Source organism: Miniopterus schreibersii, assembly GCF_964146895.1.
Source record: "Miniopterus schreibersii genome assembly, chromosome: 4".
Classification (NCBI taxonomy): Eukaryota; Metazoa; Chordata; class Mammalia; order Chiroptera; family Miniopteridae; genus Miniopterus; species Miniopterus schreibersii.
This window is the reverse complement of record NC_138105.1, coordinates 45,710,874-45,726,297: the sequence shown is the minus strand read 5'-3', so window position 1 is coordinate 45,726,297 and position 15,424 is coordinate 45,710,874. Positions and strand designations below refer to the sequence as shown.

Genomic DNA, 15,424 nt, shown 5'->3' with positions numbered 1-15,424 from the left:
TGGGCTGCCAGGTCACCCTGCCACATAACCAGCTGTTCTTCAACTTGTACTCTGTGAGCTTCCTTCTCTGAACCCACCACAGGGCAGCTGTCTCTATCTGGTTTCATTCAACTCCTAAATATAGTCTTGTCATCAGGTTCACTGGGTGTGGCAGTTGAGGAGTCAGCCTTCATCCTATTCCAACTGGATAGTCTTCCAATATTTTATCATCTCTGAAGGGAGAATACAAAAGACAGCTTTGGGGCACATTGCTTCCAGGACCAAGTGCAAGGGTAAATCAGGGTTCCTCCCCAGAGCAGACAATGAGGGTGAGGTATTGATCCCTCTGCCTTTACTCACACCAGCACTGACCAGCTGACAGATCCATTAGCAGTAGAGGGTTCCTGTTAGCATCTAAGAGCTGACCTGGCATTGGCTCCAGGTGTAATTGAATGCTTTGGGAAATTTGATTAAAATGTGAAAAAGATGCCTCTAGGTATAAAGCTGTAAAGACTGGTATTATCCAAAAGACAGGACCAGTTGTTCCTGCTGCTTTAGCTATCCCTGAAGGGGCAGTTGGCCAGGAGACTTGACACACTGTATTGCTGAAGTTTTAGCTCTGCCTAATGTAGGAGAGATTATTGCTGAGTCGAAGGCTTGCTTGTTGCCTTTGAGAGGACCTTAAGAGTCCCCTAATGCAGTGGCCTTTATGCCTTGCTCTTTATACGGTTTTTATGTAAGGGAATTATTGTTCTACTGTTTTTCTGAGAAAACCAGATGGCTGCCCTGCCATATTCACCAGGGACTTCTGAGATTTTTGCCAAGCTTATTAGCATTTGCCTGTCTCACAGAAATACTAAGAAGACATTACTTAGAATGTTTTGTGTGTTTTTTCCTGAAAAGCAGGCTTCTGATCTAAAGGACCAGAGCAGGCACCCGTATATGACTTTTTATTGGTTCATCATCCTTTGGGCTGAAGTATGCAGAGCTGTTGCCCTGGGCGGTAGCAGCTTGGCCTCCTTCAGCCCCATCTGTAGTTCACCCAGTTATGATTGCAGGTTTTCGTGTCCGCCTCAGATTGTGTGGAAGCCATAGATTCCCCCAGTATAGTACAGTTCCAGCTCGGAGAGGCTTCATCACAGCACTGACACAAAAAGACAAACAGAAATCTGACTTGCCATGTTATCCATCCAATAAAAAAACCACCCAAGGGGAGAGGAATAGATATTCATCACATCCCAGCAACTCAGCCAAGCCTGCAAGTTCAAGTGCAATATTTCTAGGTGAATTTAGGAAACCTTTCCTTGGCAAAGCAGAGAGTTCTCCTGACAGCTCTTTTCCCCAGCAGCCAGCCTGTCTGGGATAGAACAAAAGGAGTTCTACCCATCTGATTTGGGCTAGATAGCGGTTTCTACTTCCCCTGTGGTTCTGTGCAACATTGTGGAGGTTTGAATACTTTTTCATAAGTTAAGCAGAACTTCCTCTTCATGCTGCCTGCCTTTGCCTTTATCTATAATCAAGTGTTGGCTGCTGAGGTGGCCTCTGCCCTGGTTTAGCATGAGCAGAATAATAGCATTGGCTTGAAAAGAGATTCAAGAGGTGATTATGGGATTATTCAGTTGGCTTGTCACCAGAGAATTTATCTATTACAAAGGTCATGTTGATTTTTTTAATTCTGGAATTTCTACCTTAGCAACTATGTGCCTGTGTATATATTACAGCATCTACAATAGCTAAATTTTCAGAGCACTTTTGTTACTATTTCTTGCTTCTTCCTAGTATCTTATTTTTCCAAGAAAATTCTTTTGTTCAATGAAGGTTTTCTGAAAGGGGCAAGGGTGAGAACCTCACATGTAGTATAAAATTTAAAAGATATATTTCAAGGAAAGAGTGGTTTGATTTGAATTTCAGCAGGTTGGGGTAATCTACTACTTAAAATGTGTACCCTCTGCATTTGGAAACTTAGCCTCCCCATGCGAGTAGGACATGTTTTTATTTTTCTTACTGAGAAACAAAGGGCGGAGTTAGGTCTCTTGGTTCGTTCTGCCAAATCGATCTGAGCTGGCAGTTATCCATAGTGTATAACTTGATGAGTGCCTTGGGGTTATTCTTTGCATATTGGTGGCAGTTATAATATTTAAAGGTAAACATGGTATGCTAAAGAAGGAATGTTCACATGTGATTTTGAAAAACACACAGTGATGGGAGACATTGATTCCATCCACCGATACTTACCAAGCAGCTGCCATGGCCCAGCACTCAATTAGCTCTAGTTACAGGACAGCATGACCCCTGACTTGTGGAGCTGACTATCCAGAGAGGGAGAAATGGTAGAGACTTTTTCAAACAAGACTCCTTGATGAGTCAAGCCAGCTGAGTTCTTTCATGGAGCAAGATGACAGGCCAGGTCAGCTGGGCCTAGCTTGGTTCAGAAAGCCTAGAAGCTGCTGCTCCCTTCACCAGTTATGTGGGCTAAGTGGGTCATGTGTATCTGTGTTCTTCCTCATTTTGAAAACCATTTCTCTTACCTCTTGGGATGATGTAAAGATTAATACAGTTACAATCCACTTTTGGTTTTTCAGAGGTGGAATGTTCCTTCTTGATTTGCTTTTCTTACCTTGTTATTCTAGCAATCATTAGGACTTCCAGCAGATGATAGGACTGGAAAGAGACAGGACAGTAAACTCAGGCAGAACATTGTGGGCCCAAGGATGAAAGACACAGAGTACACACGGCTGACATTGAGAGGGCAAGCAAGTTTGGGGGATGGTAGACTTCACAGTCCTCTGTTCCATAAAGTGAGGACTCTGAAATATGTTCGTTCCTTTGAGAAAATGCTGTATAAATGCATGGTGATGGTAGAAGAATACTTGCTATTTACTGAAAGTGATCAGAATTTTTTGGTGACATCTCTGTGTTTAGGAAAGAACAAATCCGTGTCTCAGAGGAGGCAGAGGGTGGCAGTTTGATTTGCCTTCAGAATGCTGATCTTTCACTTTTTTGGAGGTTTTATACAATTTTTTTTCTTTACAGAATGAAGTTGGCCTACTGGAGTTCTTCCAGAATGTGATAAAAGAAACTAGGGCAGAGCCCAAAAAAGTGACGAGTTGGGTCCTCAACACTTTTCTAGGCTATTTAAAGCAACAGAACCTTGCTGTCAGTGAGAGGTGAGTAGGGTCTGGGGATTTCTTCTTGCTTTGAGATGAACTCTCTGTCCAGAAGCAGTTGAAATAGGGCAGGGCCAGTGTTTTAGTGCCTGTTCCCTTCAGTATCTCCTGACAAGACACCAACATCCCCTGTGAATTCCAGATTCTAAAGCTGTCCTTCATCACATCTGAAATCCATTTATTTGTTCAAATCTCTGACTGTCCACAATGTCCTTTGTACTGTGCTGAGGCCTGTGAATGAAAAACACAAGGAGTTTACAAGTTTGAGGAGCTACAGACTTATAAGAAAACAGACTGTGGGACATCCATGATGGAGGCAGAGCAGGTGGATGCTACGCTCATCTCCTCCCAGGACCAAACTGGAATTACAACTAAAATACAGAGCAATTAACCTGAATAACCAACTGAAGACTAGCTGAAGCGAAGTCTTGTAACCAAGGATTTACAGAAGAAGCCACATTGAGATTAGTAGGAAGGATGGAGATGTAAAAAGAGCTGGCCCCTCTCCCACAGGTGGTGGCTGAGATTCCGGAGGGATATCTCATCTGCAAAGGTTCCTCCTGAGGAGTGTGGGGTCTCAACAGAGCCAAGAAGAGGTCCCCACATAACATCTGGCTGTGAAAATCAGCAGGGATTCTGTCCACTGGGGAGACACTAGAGTCTGCTGGAGACACAGGCAGCCTCTTAAAGGGCCAACCCACAAAAGCTCATTTGCTGCCACTCACCCTGGGCTCCAGCAGAGGGAGAGGGGAGTGGACGAGAGTTGCATGAGGAGAGACTGGGTATTTGTGGCTCTGGGGAGAGAGCTGAAGGGACAGCCACTAGGATCCCTGTGCTGAGTTCTCCCACACCACAGACACCATCTTTCTTGTGTGGATCACTCCCCTCCTTACAGCATGAGCCTGGGTTCAGAATGCAATAGCCCCACGCTGTGGCTCTTTCACCTTGCTGAGGAGTCAACTACCTGGGCCTGGGTATAGCAGTCTGGACAGACTTGAGGGGTTTCAGTAACTGAGTGGTGTGGTTTTGGGGTGGGAGCCATTCCTCTGTCTTTTCATGAACTTGACTGGCTCCTCTACCTCACGGGAGATCCCCTAGCCCCACTCTCCAGGCTCCCAGCAGCCCCACCTGCCTGACTCCTGGTGGCTCCACCTTGCTGAGATATGGGCAGAATCCTGGACAAACTGAGTTGTGTTGCTCTGGGGTAGGGGCCACTCCCTTACCTTCCCCTAAACCTGACCAGCACCTCCCCCTTATGGGAGATACACTAGCCCCATCCTTCCAACTCCCAGTGGCCCCACTCTGCTGATATCCGGCTCCTGGCAGAATCTGGGACAGACTGAGTTGTGTGGCTCTAGGACAAGGGACACTTTTCCTTCGCATACCCCACCAATGGAGAGCCCTCCCTTCACCTGGCCGAGTCATGGTCTGTTTGGGCCTGATAAACTCTGCTGGCCTTACCCTGAGACCCCAGCCCACTACAAAGGTATGCAAGCACCCAGCAGGTGGCATACTAGATTTGGTATACTCTGGGACATTTCCTGAGTGGCCTCACACCCAGCACTGGCACCGAGTTTGAACCTCAATCTGGTAAACACCACTCACCCCAACTTGACGCGCTGAGAACCTACCTCATGCAGCTTGAGTACTGCCAAAGGCCCTTTCAGTAACTGACCCTAACAGGCAGCCAGCAGGTGGAGGTGGATCTTGGGGTACGTTGGAACTTTTGCTAACCTACCCTCAGGCCCGGTGCTGGTAAAAACCAACCGACCTTGGTGCACAGCTTGATCCTTCCCACACACCCCCAAGCCCAGCAGAGGCAGCCACAAATTGTGGGTCACTTTGTAGCTCCACACTGGTTACCTAGGGCCAATCACAGGCAGCATCTGACATTGGCCTATACCAGAGTCCCTCCCAAGAGGCCCCTGATCCAACACACCCAGTGGCCAGCTTCAGACAACATCAGAGCAGGATCCAGTAAGCTTCATAAGTGACATATCCAAAAGGAGATCTCAGCAGGCACCAGACACTACTGAGGTGAATTCTACTTCCTATGGGCAGCACCTGCACAGCAGCACATACACTGCAGTACATGTCAATCCTCATAGCCAGTCTTAGGGCTGACCCCATGCACGAACAGGTCAGTAACAATCAAGACTCAATTACAACAGGTGGGCCTGTTGTCCACACAGGGAACATTCCTGGAGCACCCAGCTCAGGTGATCAAAGAAATTGTGCCACTGGGTCCCCAAGGACGCCTGCTACATAAGTCCACCCTACCAAGAGTGGGAGTCATATCAGACCTACCTAACACATAGAAACAAACACAAAGAGGCAGCTAAAATGAGGAGACAAAGAAACATGCCCCAAATGAAAGAACAGAATAAATCTCCAGAAGAAAAAAGAGTTAAATGGAATGGAGGCAATTTTTCAGATATAGAGTTCAAAAAAGAAGGATGCTCAAGAAACTTAGAACTACGACAGCATGAAAAAAGACATAGAAACCGTGAAAAAGAACCAGTCAAGTGAAGAATAGAATATCTGAAATGAAAAATACACTAGAAAGAATAAACAGTAGATTGGAGGAAGCAGAGGATCGAATCAGCGATTTGGAAGACAGGGTAGAAGAAAACATCCAATCAGAGCAGCAAAAGGAAAAAAACAATTTTTAAAATGAGTTTAAGGGACCTTTGGGACAACATGGAGCATGACTACATCTACATTATAGCGACACCAGAGGGAGAGGAGAGAGAGCAAGGGATCAAGAATCTATTTGAAGAAATAATGACTGAAAACTTCCCTAACCTGGTGAAGGACAGACATCTGCCTCACGGGGATATCCAACAGGCAGGCAGACATGTGGACCTGCCGCTGACAGATATATGGGAGGTATAAATCTGAGTTCTCATGTGTTCATTATTCAGCACATGTTAACTCAGACTCTGCTCCGTGTTAAGCCTGGGAAGACCAGTCGACACGACAGACACAGTCTCTGCTTTCAGAGCTGACAGGCCAGAGGCTGGTGATTAAAAAACAATGAGTCAGGTGCATTGAGAAGGGAAGGTAACAACTAAGCCAAGACTTGAGCGAAGGATGAGTAGGGTTAGTCAGGTGAAGTCCAGGGGTAAAAGTGTTCCAGACATAGGGAGCAGCATGTGAAAAAATCTTGAGTAAGTCTGAGTATGGCACTTCTGGGAATGCAAATACATAGATATAAGTAGAGCATAGACTTAGCAGCATAGAGATGGCATGTGAAGTCATGGGAGCGGATGAGAACTGTCAGGGAGGATCCAGTATGATAAGGTAGCTGAGGAGGAGCCTGAGACACTTGGCTTGAACTGAGAAGCGTGGGCAGAGAAGAAGGAGAAAAGCCAGGAGAGAGCTGGTGTCACAGATGCCAAAGAAAAGGAAAGTTTCAAGGAGGAAAGAATGAGCAGCAGGTTTAAATTTGGGGAGTGGGGGAGAGAGAGAGTTCATTAGGGACACATAGGCAGATGGCAGGACCCTGGCAAGGTCCCAGTCTCAGTGGAGCCCGGTCTTGGTAGGTGGGTGTTACTGTCTCAGTAGCATCCATGGCCGTGGAGAAGTGGAGTGGAAAAAATGAACAGATATTGATATATGATTCCAAAAGTTGTTTGCTCAAAGGAGTTGACTCTGTACCTCTGTACAATGCCAACTTGATATTCAGCCTCTTGCTCCCAGTATACAGATGCATGTGTTAATGTAGCCATGTGGGGTCAGTGCACTTCCTTACTTAGCTACTTGTCAGCAGTGAACTTGAATGAACTCCCCTCTCTGACCCTCAGTTTCCTCACTGTAGAAGAAAATGACAGTACCTACCTCCAAGGGTTTTGAGAGAAAAGTGCCCAGTGCCTGGCACATAGTGGGCCTTCAGCGTTAGTTCCCTCCTCTTTGCCATCTTGGTGTATTAAGTGTAAAAGCAATGGCTACCCTCAGTCTCCTCAACTATCTGTCAACTGTTGCCTTTTGTCTTTCATTCCTGTTCTCCCAGATTTGACTCTTCAGAAAGTCCAGTCTCTGCACTGAAAGCAGTGTGTGTGGCCATTTAGTGAGGCCTTAAAGGATGAACAGGATTTGGTGAGGGAGAGGGGCTGGGCGACACTAGTGGTGAGCCAAGGTGTGGAAATGGAACGGAATCGGCATGTTTTTGGACCAGGAAGGAGTATAGCTGGTAGGCCAGAGGGTGAAAAATGGCAGAAAAGCACAGTTGACTGTATCATTGGAACAGAATCAGAATATGGAGGGTGTGGAAAGTCACAGGAAAATCCAGCCATAGCCAGTGAGTAAGGGTAGAGCACCACTCTGGAGAGAGAAACAGGACCCCCTTCCGGGCCCTCAGGAAGCTCTCCGTCTCCTGGGGAGGCCTAGACTTGTGCACCAGTATTTTAGTTCAAAGCAGAATGGGGTGCTTCCTGTTGTAGAACTCTCCATGGTGCAGTGGGAGCGGAGGGGAGAGGATGTCAGCCAGGAGATGCCAGGAAGACTACAAGAAGATGTAGTGTGAGCTTTTGGAGAAAATACAAATGTTAGCTTTGAATTTATGGTTTCTATATTGTTGGCTATGCCTCCTGAATTTTAGTTCTTGCAGAGACCTTAGATATCCTCTGGTCCAGCCCCTTCATTTAGCACATGGGGAAATCGAGGCCCTCATCTGTAAGGTGACATTATACCCTGCTAAGACTGGAAGCCAAGTCCTCTGACTTCCAGGTCCGTTTCCTTATATGTTGGTCTGTGAAATTAGGGGCTTGCTTAATGTGTTGGTAGCTTCTATAGGAACTGGAGGTTGATAAATGAGCCTGTTGCGTGAACTTGGAGCTCCTGGTATTTACTCAAACAGTTTATAAGCACTAGAATTTGAAGAACCTAGAGGGTACAATTGACCCTTGAACAACACAGGTTTGAACTGTGCTGGTCCAGTTATACAGAGATTTTTTTCAATAAATAGTGTAAGTGAATTTTCTCTTCCTTATGATTTTCTTAATAACATTTTTCTTTAGCTTACTTTATCATAATAATGCATATAACTTACAAAATAATGTGTAACCAACTGTTTATGTTGTTGGTAAGGCTTCCACTCAACAGTAGACTATTAGTTAAGTTTTGGAGAAGTTAGGCTATTAGTTAAGTGGATTTTAGACTGCACCTGCAGTTGGTGACCTAAACACCAGCATTGTTCAAGGGTCGAATGTTCTTGGTTGTTCCAAAATCAGATAGAGAGGAAGCTAAACAACAGTTGCCTTTTACAATTTCTGTAAAACAAGCACTGAGGAGCCCAGACCTAGCTGGAGCAGCTCTCTTCCTGTACCCTTCAGAGACCTGCTAGCTGGACTGTTTGCCAGTCTCCCCTCGGAACAAACATGAGTGAACAACCTCAGCCACTAGGGCGAATGTTCCCAACGCTTAGAATAGCAGTACTGCAAAGCTAGCAATAGTCTCATGATTACACCTGCAAGGAACACTCTGGAGATAAGTTGACAGGAACTGATTTTGCAAATCAGCATCCATCTTTAAAAACCTTTCAGAAGACTGGTGCTTAAAGGGGCCAACCAGAAAAGCTCTTGTTGGACTTTGGACCTAAAACGAGCTTCAGGATTGAGATGGGCAGCACAGTTCTCAGGTACAGCTTGGCCAGGTCATGGTTGAAAGGTGTCAGGGTATCTGTTGCCACAATCCAAGCTGGAGATGGAGTTGTGATCCTAAGAGAGCGCTAAAGGACTGGATGAAGTCAGGAGAAGTGAAATACCCCATCTCCTGGGCTCTGTAGATATGTTGGCCTCGAGATTGGAGGCAAGCACACAAAGCTTAACCTTCAATGTCAGATCATTCTTTCCTGGAGACGTGTTCACTGTCCAGAAACTGGTATTATCTGACAGCAACAAATTAGTAGCTTGCGCTTCTGCTGCTGTTATGTTCCATAGCTAATGGTTTATTTATTTATCTGATGAGGGGGGTCCGTCAGGGTCAGTGAGACAAGAACTGATCTTTGTCATCATCTTACTTGAGATTAGCCCTAGTATATCTGGAATTGGTATATGCAGTATAGCAGATATCCCTGTTGTGGGGAAGAAGTCCATGACACAAATTTTATTGACTTACTATGTGTCAAGCATTGTGGGTATAAAAAGGTGATTGAAAAATCTCAGGGGCTGTTAGGTCAGTGGAGGTGTTTTATAGTGCAAATTTATCACCTAACTAATGAATTGAGGTCATTAGGTAAAAGGCAAAGCATTTTTAGTTATGTTCTATTTCTGTCCCAGCATCCCTTATATATGGACTCATAGGGAGTAGGGACCCTTTTTTTGCATGCTCTAGAAATCCAGTACTACCTCACTGCTGATTGTGGTTCTACACAGTCTACACTCTAATTGGCCATTGTATTTTCCAGGATTGCAGAACATCCCAGAAACCTGATTCTGTATTACTTGTAAGGGTGGGAGGTTGGGAGGTTGGGAAAAGCTTATTTCCCAGCCCTCTGCCCCTCTTCTTGTTGAGATTTAATCAGGGGGGCTTCACAGATGTTCAGGATACTAACTTAATCACATCAGACACTCTCCAAACCTAATTTCCACTTGGAGTCACCTTTACCCATACATACTTCGGGATAAACAAACACTTTAAGGATGATGCCTGCCTCAGTGTGTTAGCTGTTTTCATGAACCACCCTCATGAGGGTTCATTGTACTTGCATCAGACTGTACAGTAAGGCATACCTGGTTAACTTGCACTCGATTGGTCTGAAATTCATGGAAACTGGCAGAGGCTAAATGGTAGCTTCCTTTTTATTATCTAAAAGCTTACAAAGAAATTAATAGTGAATGATGGCAACCGAGACTCAAACAGAAGGTGTTTTCAAGTGGTGTTAAGCATTTCAGAAGCTTTCATTTACACAGACACGCTAATGTGCTATTTATAAGTTGTTCCTGTCTATTTAAAACTAGACCCTAATGACCTCAGACAGATAGCATTTCAGTGGCCTAGTTGCTGTGCATGTTTGGAAGTAGCAAAACCTTATATTTAAAAAATAATAATCTGTAATTCAATCTCATCTTTTCACTCACCCCCACCCCACTAACTCCTACCCCTAAATGTAAATTAATGACACTTCATGTGTTTGCTCGCTCCTTGGACTTTTATATCACAGAATCTTGGTAAATAAGTCACGTCCTAAAAGTATAATGAATTCTGGGCCCTTCTGTGTCCAGAAAGCTGTTGTGGGCCTGCAGGAGAGAGCAGTCTATGGAGATGCCCATGAAGACAGCGAAGGGCGTGGTGGGTGGTCATTGTGTACCCATAACGAAAAGCTCTCACAATTCAAAAGAATTTATATTTGCACAGAAACAATCAAAAAGTGGCTTTGTTAGCTGTTTTGTTTGAAGTAATTTTTAGGCTGATCTTTCCGTTGAAAATACTTAATTACTGGGGTTTTTTTTCCTTTCCTCGTCATGGTTCATGAATTTTGCAACCACCTCCTTTCTTTGACTAATTAAACTGAGCAGTTGTCTGTTGCTACAACTTCTGCCAAACAGCTGTTATTATTGGGTGGTAAAACAAAGAAAAACAAAACTAGTCACAAAAATGTGTTATATCCTAAAATACTAAATAAATAAATAAATAAATAAATAAATAAATAAATAAATAAATAAATAAAATAAAGTCCAACTAGCCTGTTGTTTTCATTCCCAGGTGGGGGTTTAATTATTTAAACCTGTAAAATCAAGTGTTGCAATTCTGAATAACTGTAAATGGATACGCTGACGTGAAATGTAAATCTCTTTTCTTTTGGGGGCTGCTAGTCCTGTCACACCTTCTGCACTGGCCGAGCTTCTCAACCTCCTAGACCGGAAAACCATTTCTTCAGCAGCAGCTAAACAGGTATGTCCACACTTCCTAAACTCCCCGCTGCTCTGCTGTCCCAGCAAAAGTTCTCTGTGAAACTCAAATGCCTCCACTAAGTGAATTTCATAGGTGAAGTAGTAAGTGCTTATAAGTGCTATCTGTATGTATACTGAAAGGTAGAGATATTTTATTTAGCAAATAAAATAAAGCCAGTCTGAGCTAGGCAGGTGATTTGCTTCTCATCTTTGCCAGCCAGGGGGAATACTTATTGCTTTGCCTGGCATGTTTCCCAAACATTTGTTTATGTAACAGGCTGGGGCCCTGAAGTTCCTGGGGGCTTCTGACTGTGGAACTTGCCCTGTGCTGTGGGAGGCCCGGGCAACCTCACTGCTCCCAGCCTCTGGTGCTCCCTCTCGCATCCTCTGCAGCCTCCCAGCTCAGTACCAGGGGCTCATTTTTCTTTGTCGTGTGGCTGCCCCTGAAAGTCTTTCAGCAAGGAGGGTGAAGTCAGACAGGCTGCTTAAAGAAAATTTTACACGTGCCCAGCGTGTGTGAAAACTCAGAAAAATAGCATCATCATCAAAGGTGGCCTTTGCCTCATCTCCACCTCTACCTAACAGTCTTAGGTGGATGAAGGATTCCTGGAATTCTGAAAACTCAGACAAATAAGTACCCAGAAAGATAAAGAACACCAAGGTGGCCACCTGATCTCCACTTCAGATATCTGTAGCTTTCAATGAGGCAGCCAAAAACTTAATGTTATTTTAATGGTGCCTTTTTCATTTAATAGTTACACACATCAACAGTGGTGGCAGATTACAGAGTGAGGCTTTGGAAAGTGGCTGCTTTTGGCTAATTAAGAGGCACCATGGCGTATACACCTGCCCATTTGCTGTGAACCTGGAGACGGGAACTGATGAAAGACTGTTTACCCACCAAGTGAGGCTGTCAGCTGCAGGGCCCTCGCCACCTTCAGGAAAGTATTGTGGCTGCCTGGATGTCAGAGGAATACAAATGTTTATGACAGTGTTCAGCAGTAGCAGAAAGATTGGATGGCCTGAGGGCAGAGAATATATGTATGTGTATTAAACAGTAGATGAATTGTAGCATTTGAAATGGGGGGGAGGGATCTTCCCCTTTCCACTCATCTTGCCCCACAAAAAAAAAACAAAACAGAAAAATACAACAAACTCAGTGTAGTGAATACGATAGGTTCAGTAGGAACACATGGAAAATGCTGGAAGGTGCTGATAGCTGGGTTTGATAGAGACACTTTTGGATTCTAAATAAACTTTGGCATGTTTAAAGGTGGTGGGGTGAACCCTGACTTATGGGAAGCCATCAAATAAAACAAAAGTCTGATTAGAAAGGTGTGAATTGTGTGCTGTGTCAGGAAATCTCCCTTATTTACCATTGCCTTGGTGGTTTTGCTTTTTTATTTTTCTTCTGTTTTCTGAATTTCTGGTGAGAAGAGAAAAAAAAGGTATTTGTTTTTATAAAGAATCCATCCTCGTGGTATATCTGCAAGGAAAGATTCCAGGAATGGAATTCATCCAGTATTGATGGTAGTTATTTCAAGGTGGTAGAATTTGAAAATCTTTATATTTTTCTATATTAAACTTTTTTTGATTACTATAGCTTTATAGTAATTTGAAATTAGAAAATGTGAAGCCTCTGGCTTTATTCTTTTTTCTTAGGACTGCTTTGGCTATTAAGAGTTTTGTGGTACTATACAAATTTCAGGATTTTTTGTTCTGTTTCTATGGTAAGTGCCATTGGGATTTTGATAGGGATTGCATTGACTGTGTAGATTCCTTTAGGTAACATGGACATTTCTACAATGTTAATTCTTCTAATCCATGAACACAGAATATCTTTCCATTTCTTTGTGTCTTCTTCAGTTTCTTTCAACATTGTCTTGCAGTTTTCAAGGTCCTTCACCACCTTGGTTAGGTTTATTCCTAGGTATTTTATTCTCATTGTGGTGATTGTGAGATCGTTTTCCTCATTTCTCATTCTGATAGTTCATTGTTAATATATAAAAATGCAAGATTTTTGCACATTGATTTTATATCCTATAACTTCACTGTGTTTATTATTTCTAATAGTTTTTTGATGGAGTCTTTAGGGTTATCCGTGTATAAAATCGTGTCATCCACAAACAGTGATAGTTTTACTTCCTTCCCAATTCAGATGCCTTTCGTTTGTTTTTTCTTGCCCGATTGCTCTGGCGAGGACGTCAGTACTGTGTGAATAGAAGTGGCAGAGTGGGCTTCCTCATCTCATTCCTGATCTGAGAGGAAAAGCTTTGTTTTCACCTTTGAGTATGATGTTAGCTGTCGGTTTGTCATGTGGCCTTTATTGTGTTGCGGTACTTTCATTCCAAACCCATTTTGAGAGTTTTGTCATAAATGGATGTTGTATCTTATCAAGTGCTTTTAATGTATCTTTTGAGGTTATCAAGATTTTTCTCCTTCATTCTGTCATTTCCTCATGTCTACTTTAAACAAAAGGCCTGCTTTAAACAAAAACCTTTGTAGACAGTAATATATCATGCATACAAATGGTTTCATGTCTGTTACTCCCTTTTAGTGCTTCCGTTGTTCACACATTTTCCTTTGCCTGCTTCTGGTAAGGGCTTGGGCTGATGTTTGTTCCTTTTAGAACAATGACCTTTCACTATACTTGCCTTTGGCCGGAGGGGATGCCCCTCCCGGCCATCTCCCTGAACAGGTCTTTCCTCCACACTCTCACCCTGGAAGCCACCAGGATAGGTGAGGGGCCTGCCTGCTTCCCTTCCATCCTTCCTTCCAGATACCTTAAAATTAGCTTTAGCTAGAGAAACACTTGGGTAGTAGGTAAGAAGATGTGTGAATTCAGTCCCCAGGGATCTGAAGGCTGAGTTTCTGTCCCGTTTCAGAGCTGACTCAGTGGTCAGGGTGCGGTTGGGTTCCCAGTTTGTATTAACCCATACTTTGGTGGGCATTTATTAACACAGAGGACCAGCCCTGCCCTGCGAATTCCTGGTTGTGTGTTTTGGGTGGGCAGCAGCAGGGCCCAGAGCTGCATGCCTGGGCAGAAACAATTGTACTTTGATAGCACTTCCCAGGGTGGTGATTAAACACAGAAAAAAAACTGAGGAGTTATGCTGCACCGTGAGGCTGGCAACCACAGAGATCATTATTTTTGCTACAAGAGTGCCAGGGGAGGTAAGCCCTGTGGAGTCTGGCCAGGAGGCCCACGGCCCCCTTCAGTGGCTCCCGCCCTGCGGGGGTCCAGCCAGGAGTGCAGTCTGTCTTAAGTAGTGAGCAGAGGATTGGACCAATTGAGTCAACTGTGTCAACCCAGGGGGCTGGGGCTGGGGCTGGAGCTGGAGCTGGAGCTGGAGCTGGAGCTGGAGCTGGAGCTGGAGCTGGAGCTGGAGCTGCAGTGGCCACTTGACTAACTCATGAAGTTAATAAGCTGATGTGTTTTAACTCCAAGAGTAGAGAACACTTGCCACCCCTTTGCTCCCGGAGGCCAATGAAATGTGTTTCTCTAGTGTCCCTCCTTTGTACCCTACCCCAACCCACCCATCTTTGTCAGGGAACAGCCAGTCTCTCTGCATGTAAAAGCATCCATTCTAGCATTGTCCTGCTTTTCCTATGAATGGTATGGTTTGGCAGTGATCCCCGAGCTGCCTCACATTGCCTCTATTCTGGTTATTTTGGCTCAGGCAATTCCCACCAGTGTTTAAGCCTGTTGGGTCCCAGTCATGTTAGGTGCCAGGCCTAGGCTGATTCCCTGGTCAGCCTGCTCAGATCTGCTCTGTGCTTTCAGCTACAGTTGCTGTGGCAGGTAGACAGGAATGACACAAGCCAGGACTGGCAGATGTGCCTGCTGCACGGCCATGCCTGCTGAGCTTCCTGTCTCCTTTTCCTATAAAGGGTTGCTGCATAGATTCTTTATACATGAGTCCTTGCAGGTGTTTTTTGCTTTGAGCCAGATATCTGGAGTCTCTTGAGATCTCCATTTTTTCTTCCTGATTGTTGGACATTCTCAACTGGGAACATTTTTAGGAGACTATAGCAATGAACAAAATAAACACTAGTCAAAGTCTAAATACCCACCAGTAGGGGATAATTTAATTATGATAAATGTTTGATGGATATTAGCTTTTTATTAATATAAGAAAGCTCTCCTGTAATAAGGGAAACAAAAGCAGGTCACAAATTTTATATATGTTATGATCACAACTATGTTACAAAACAGAAAGGTGAGAAGGGAAACTCCAAAATACTAAGTGGTTATCCCAAGGGTGGAAATACAGGTGATTGCTTTTTATCTTTTCTATTTTCCCCTATTTTCTACAGTGATTGTGTATTAACTTTTATAATTAGGAACAATGTTTTCTATTGAATTTATTGGGGTCACATTGGTTA

The 15,424-nt window shown here is 44.1% G+C and overlaps 1 protein-coding gene across 2 annotated transcripts in view; it reads left to right on the top strand.

Annotated features, from left to right (window-relative positions):
• The window catches only part of GATB (glutamyl-tRNA amidotransferase subunit B), a 70,721-nt gene that overhangs the window by 49,993 nt on the left and 5,304 nt on the right, over positions 1-15,424 (top strand). The window contains exons 10-12 of one of the 2 annotated variants that reach the window (XM_081134050.1): positions 3,013-3,146; positions 10,961-11,039; positions 11,794-12,369. In XM_081134050.1, coding sequence (XP_080990176.1) covers positions 3,013-3,146; positions 10,961-11,039; positions 11,794-11,859 — 279 coding nt within the window. In that variant the 3' untranslated portion in view covers positions 11,860-12,369. Of the gene's footprint in view, positions 1-3,012; positions 3,147-10,960; positions 11,040-11,793; positions 12,370-15,424 lie in introns of those variants that run through there. The other variant, XM_081134049.1, reaches the window with a different exon arrangement.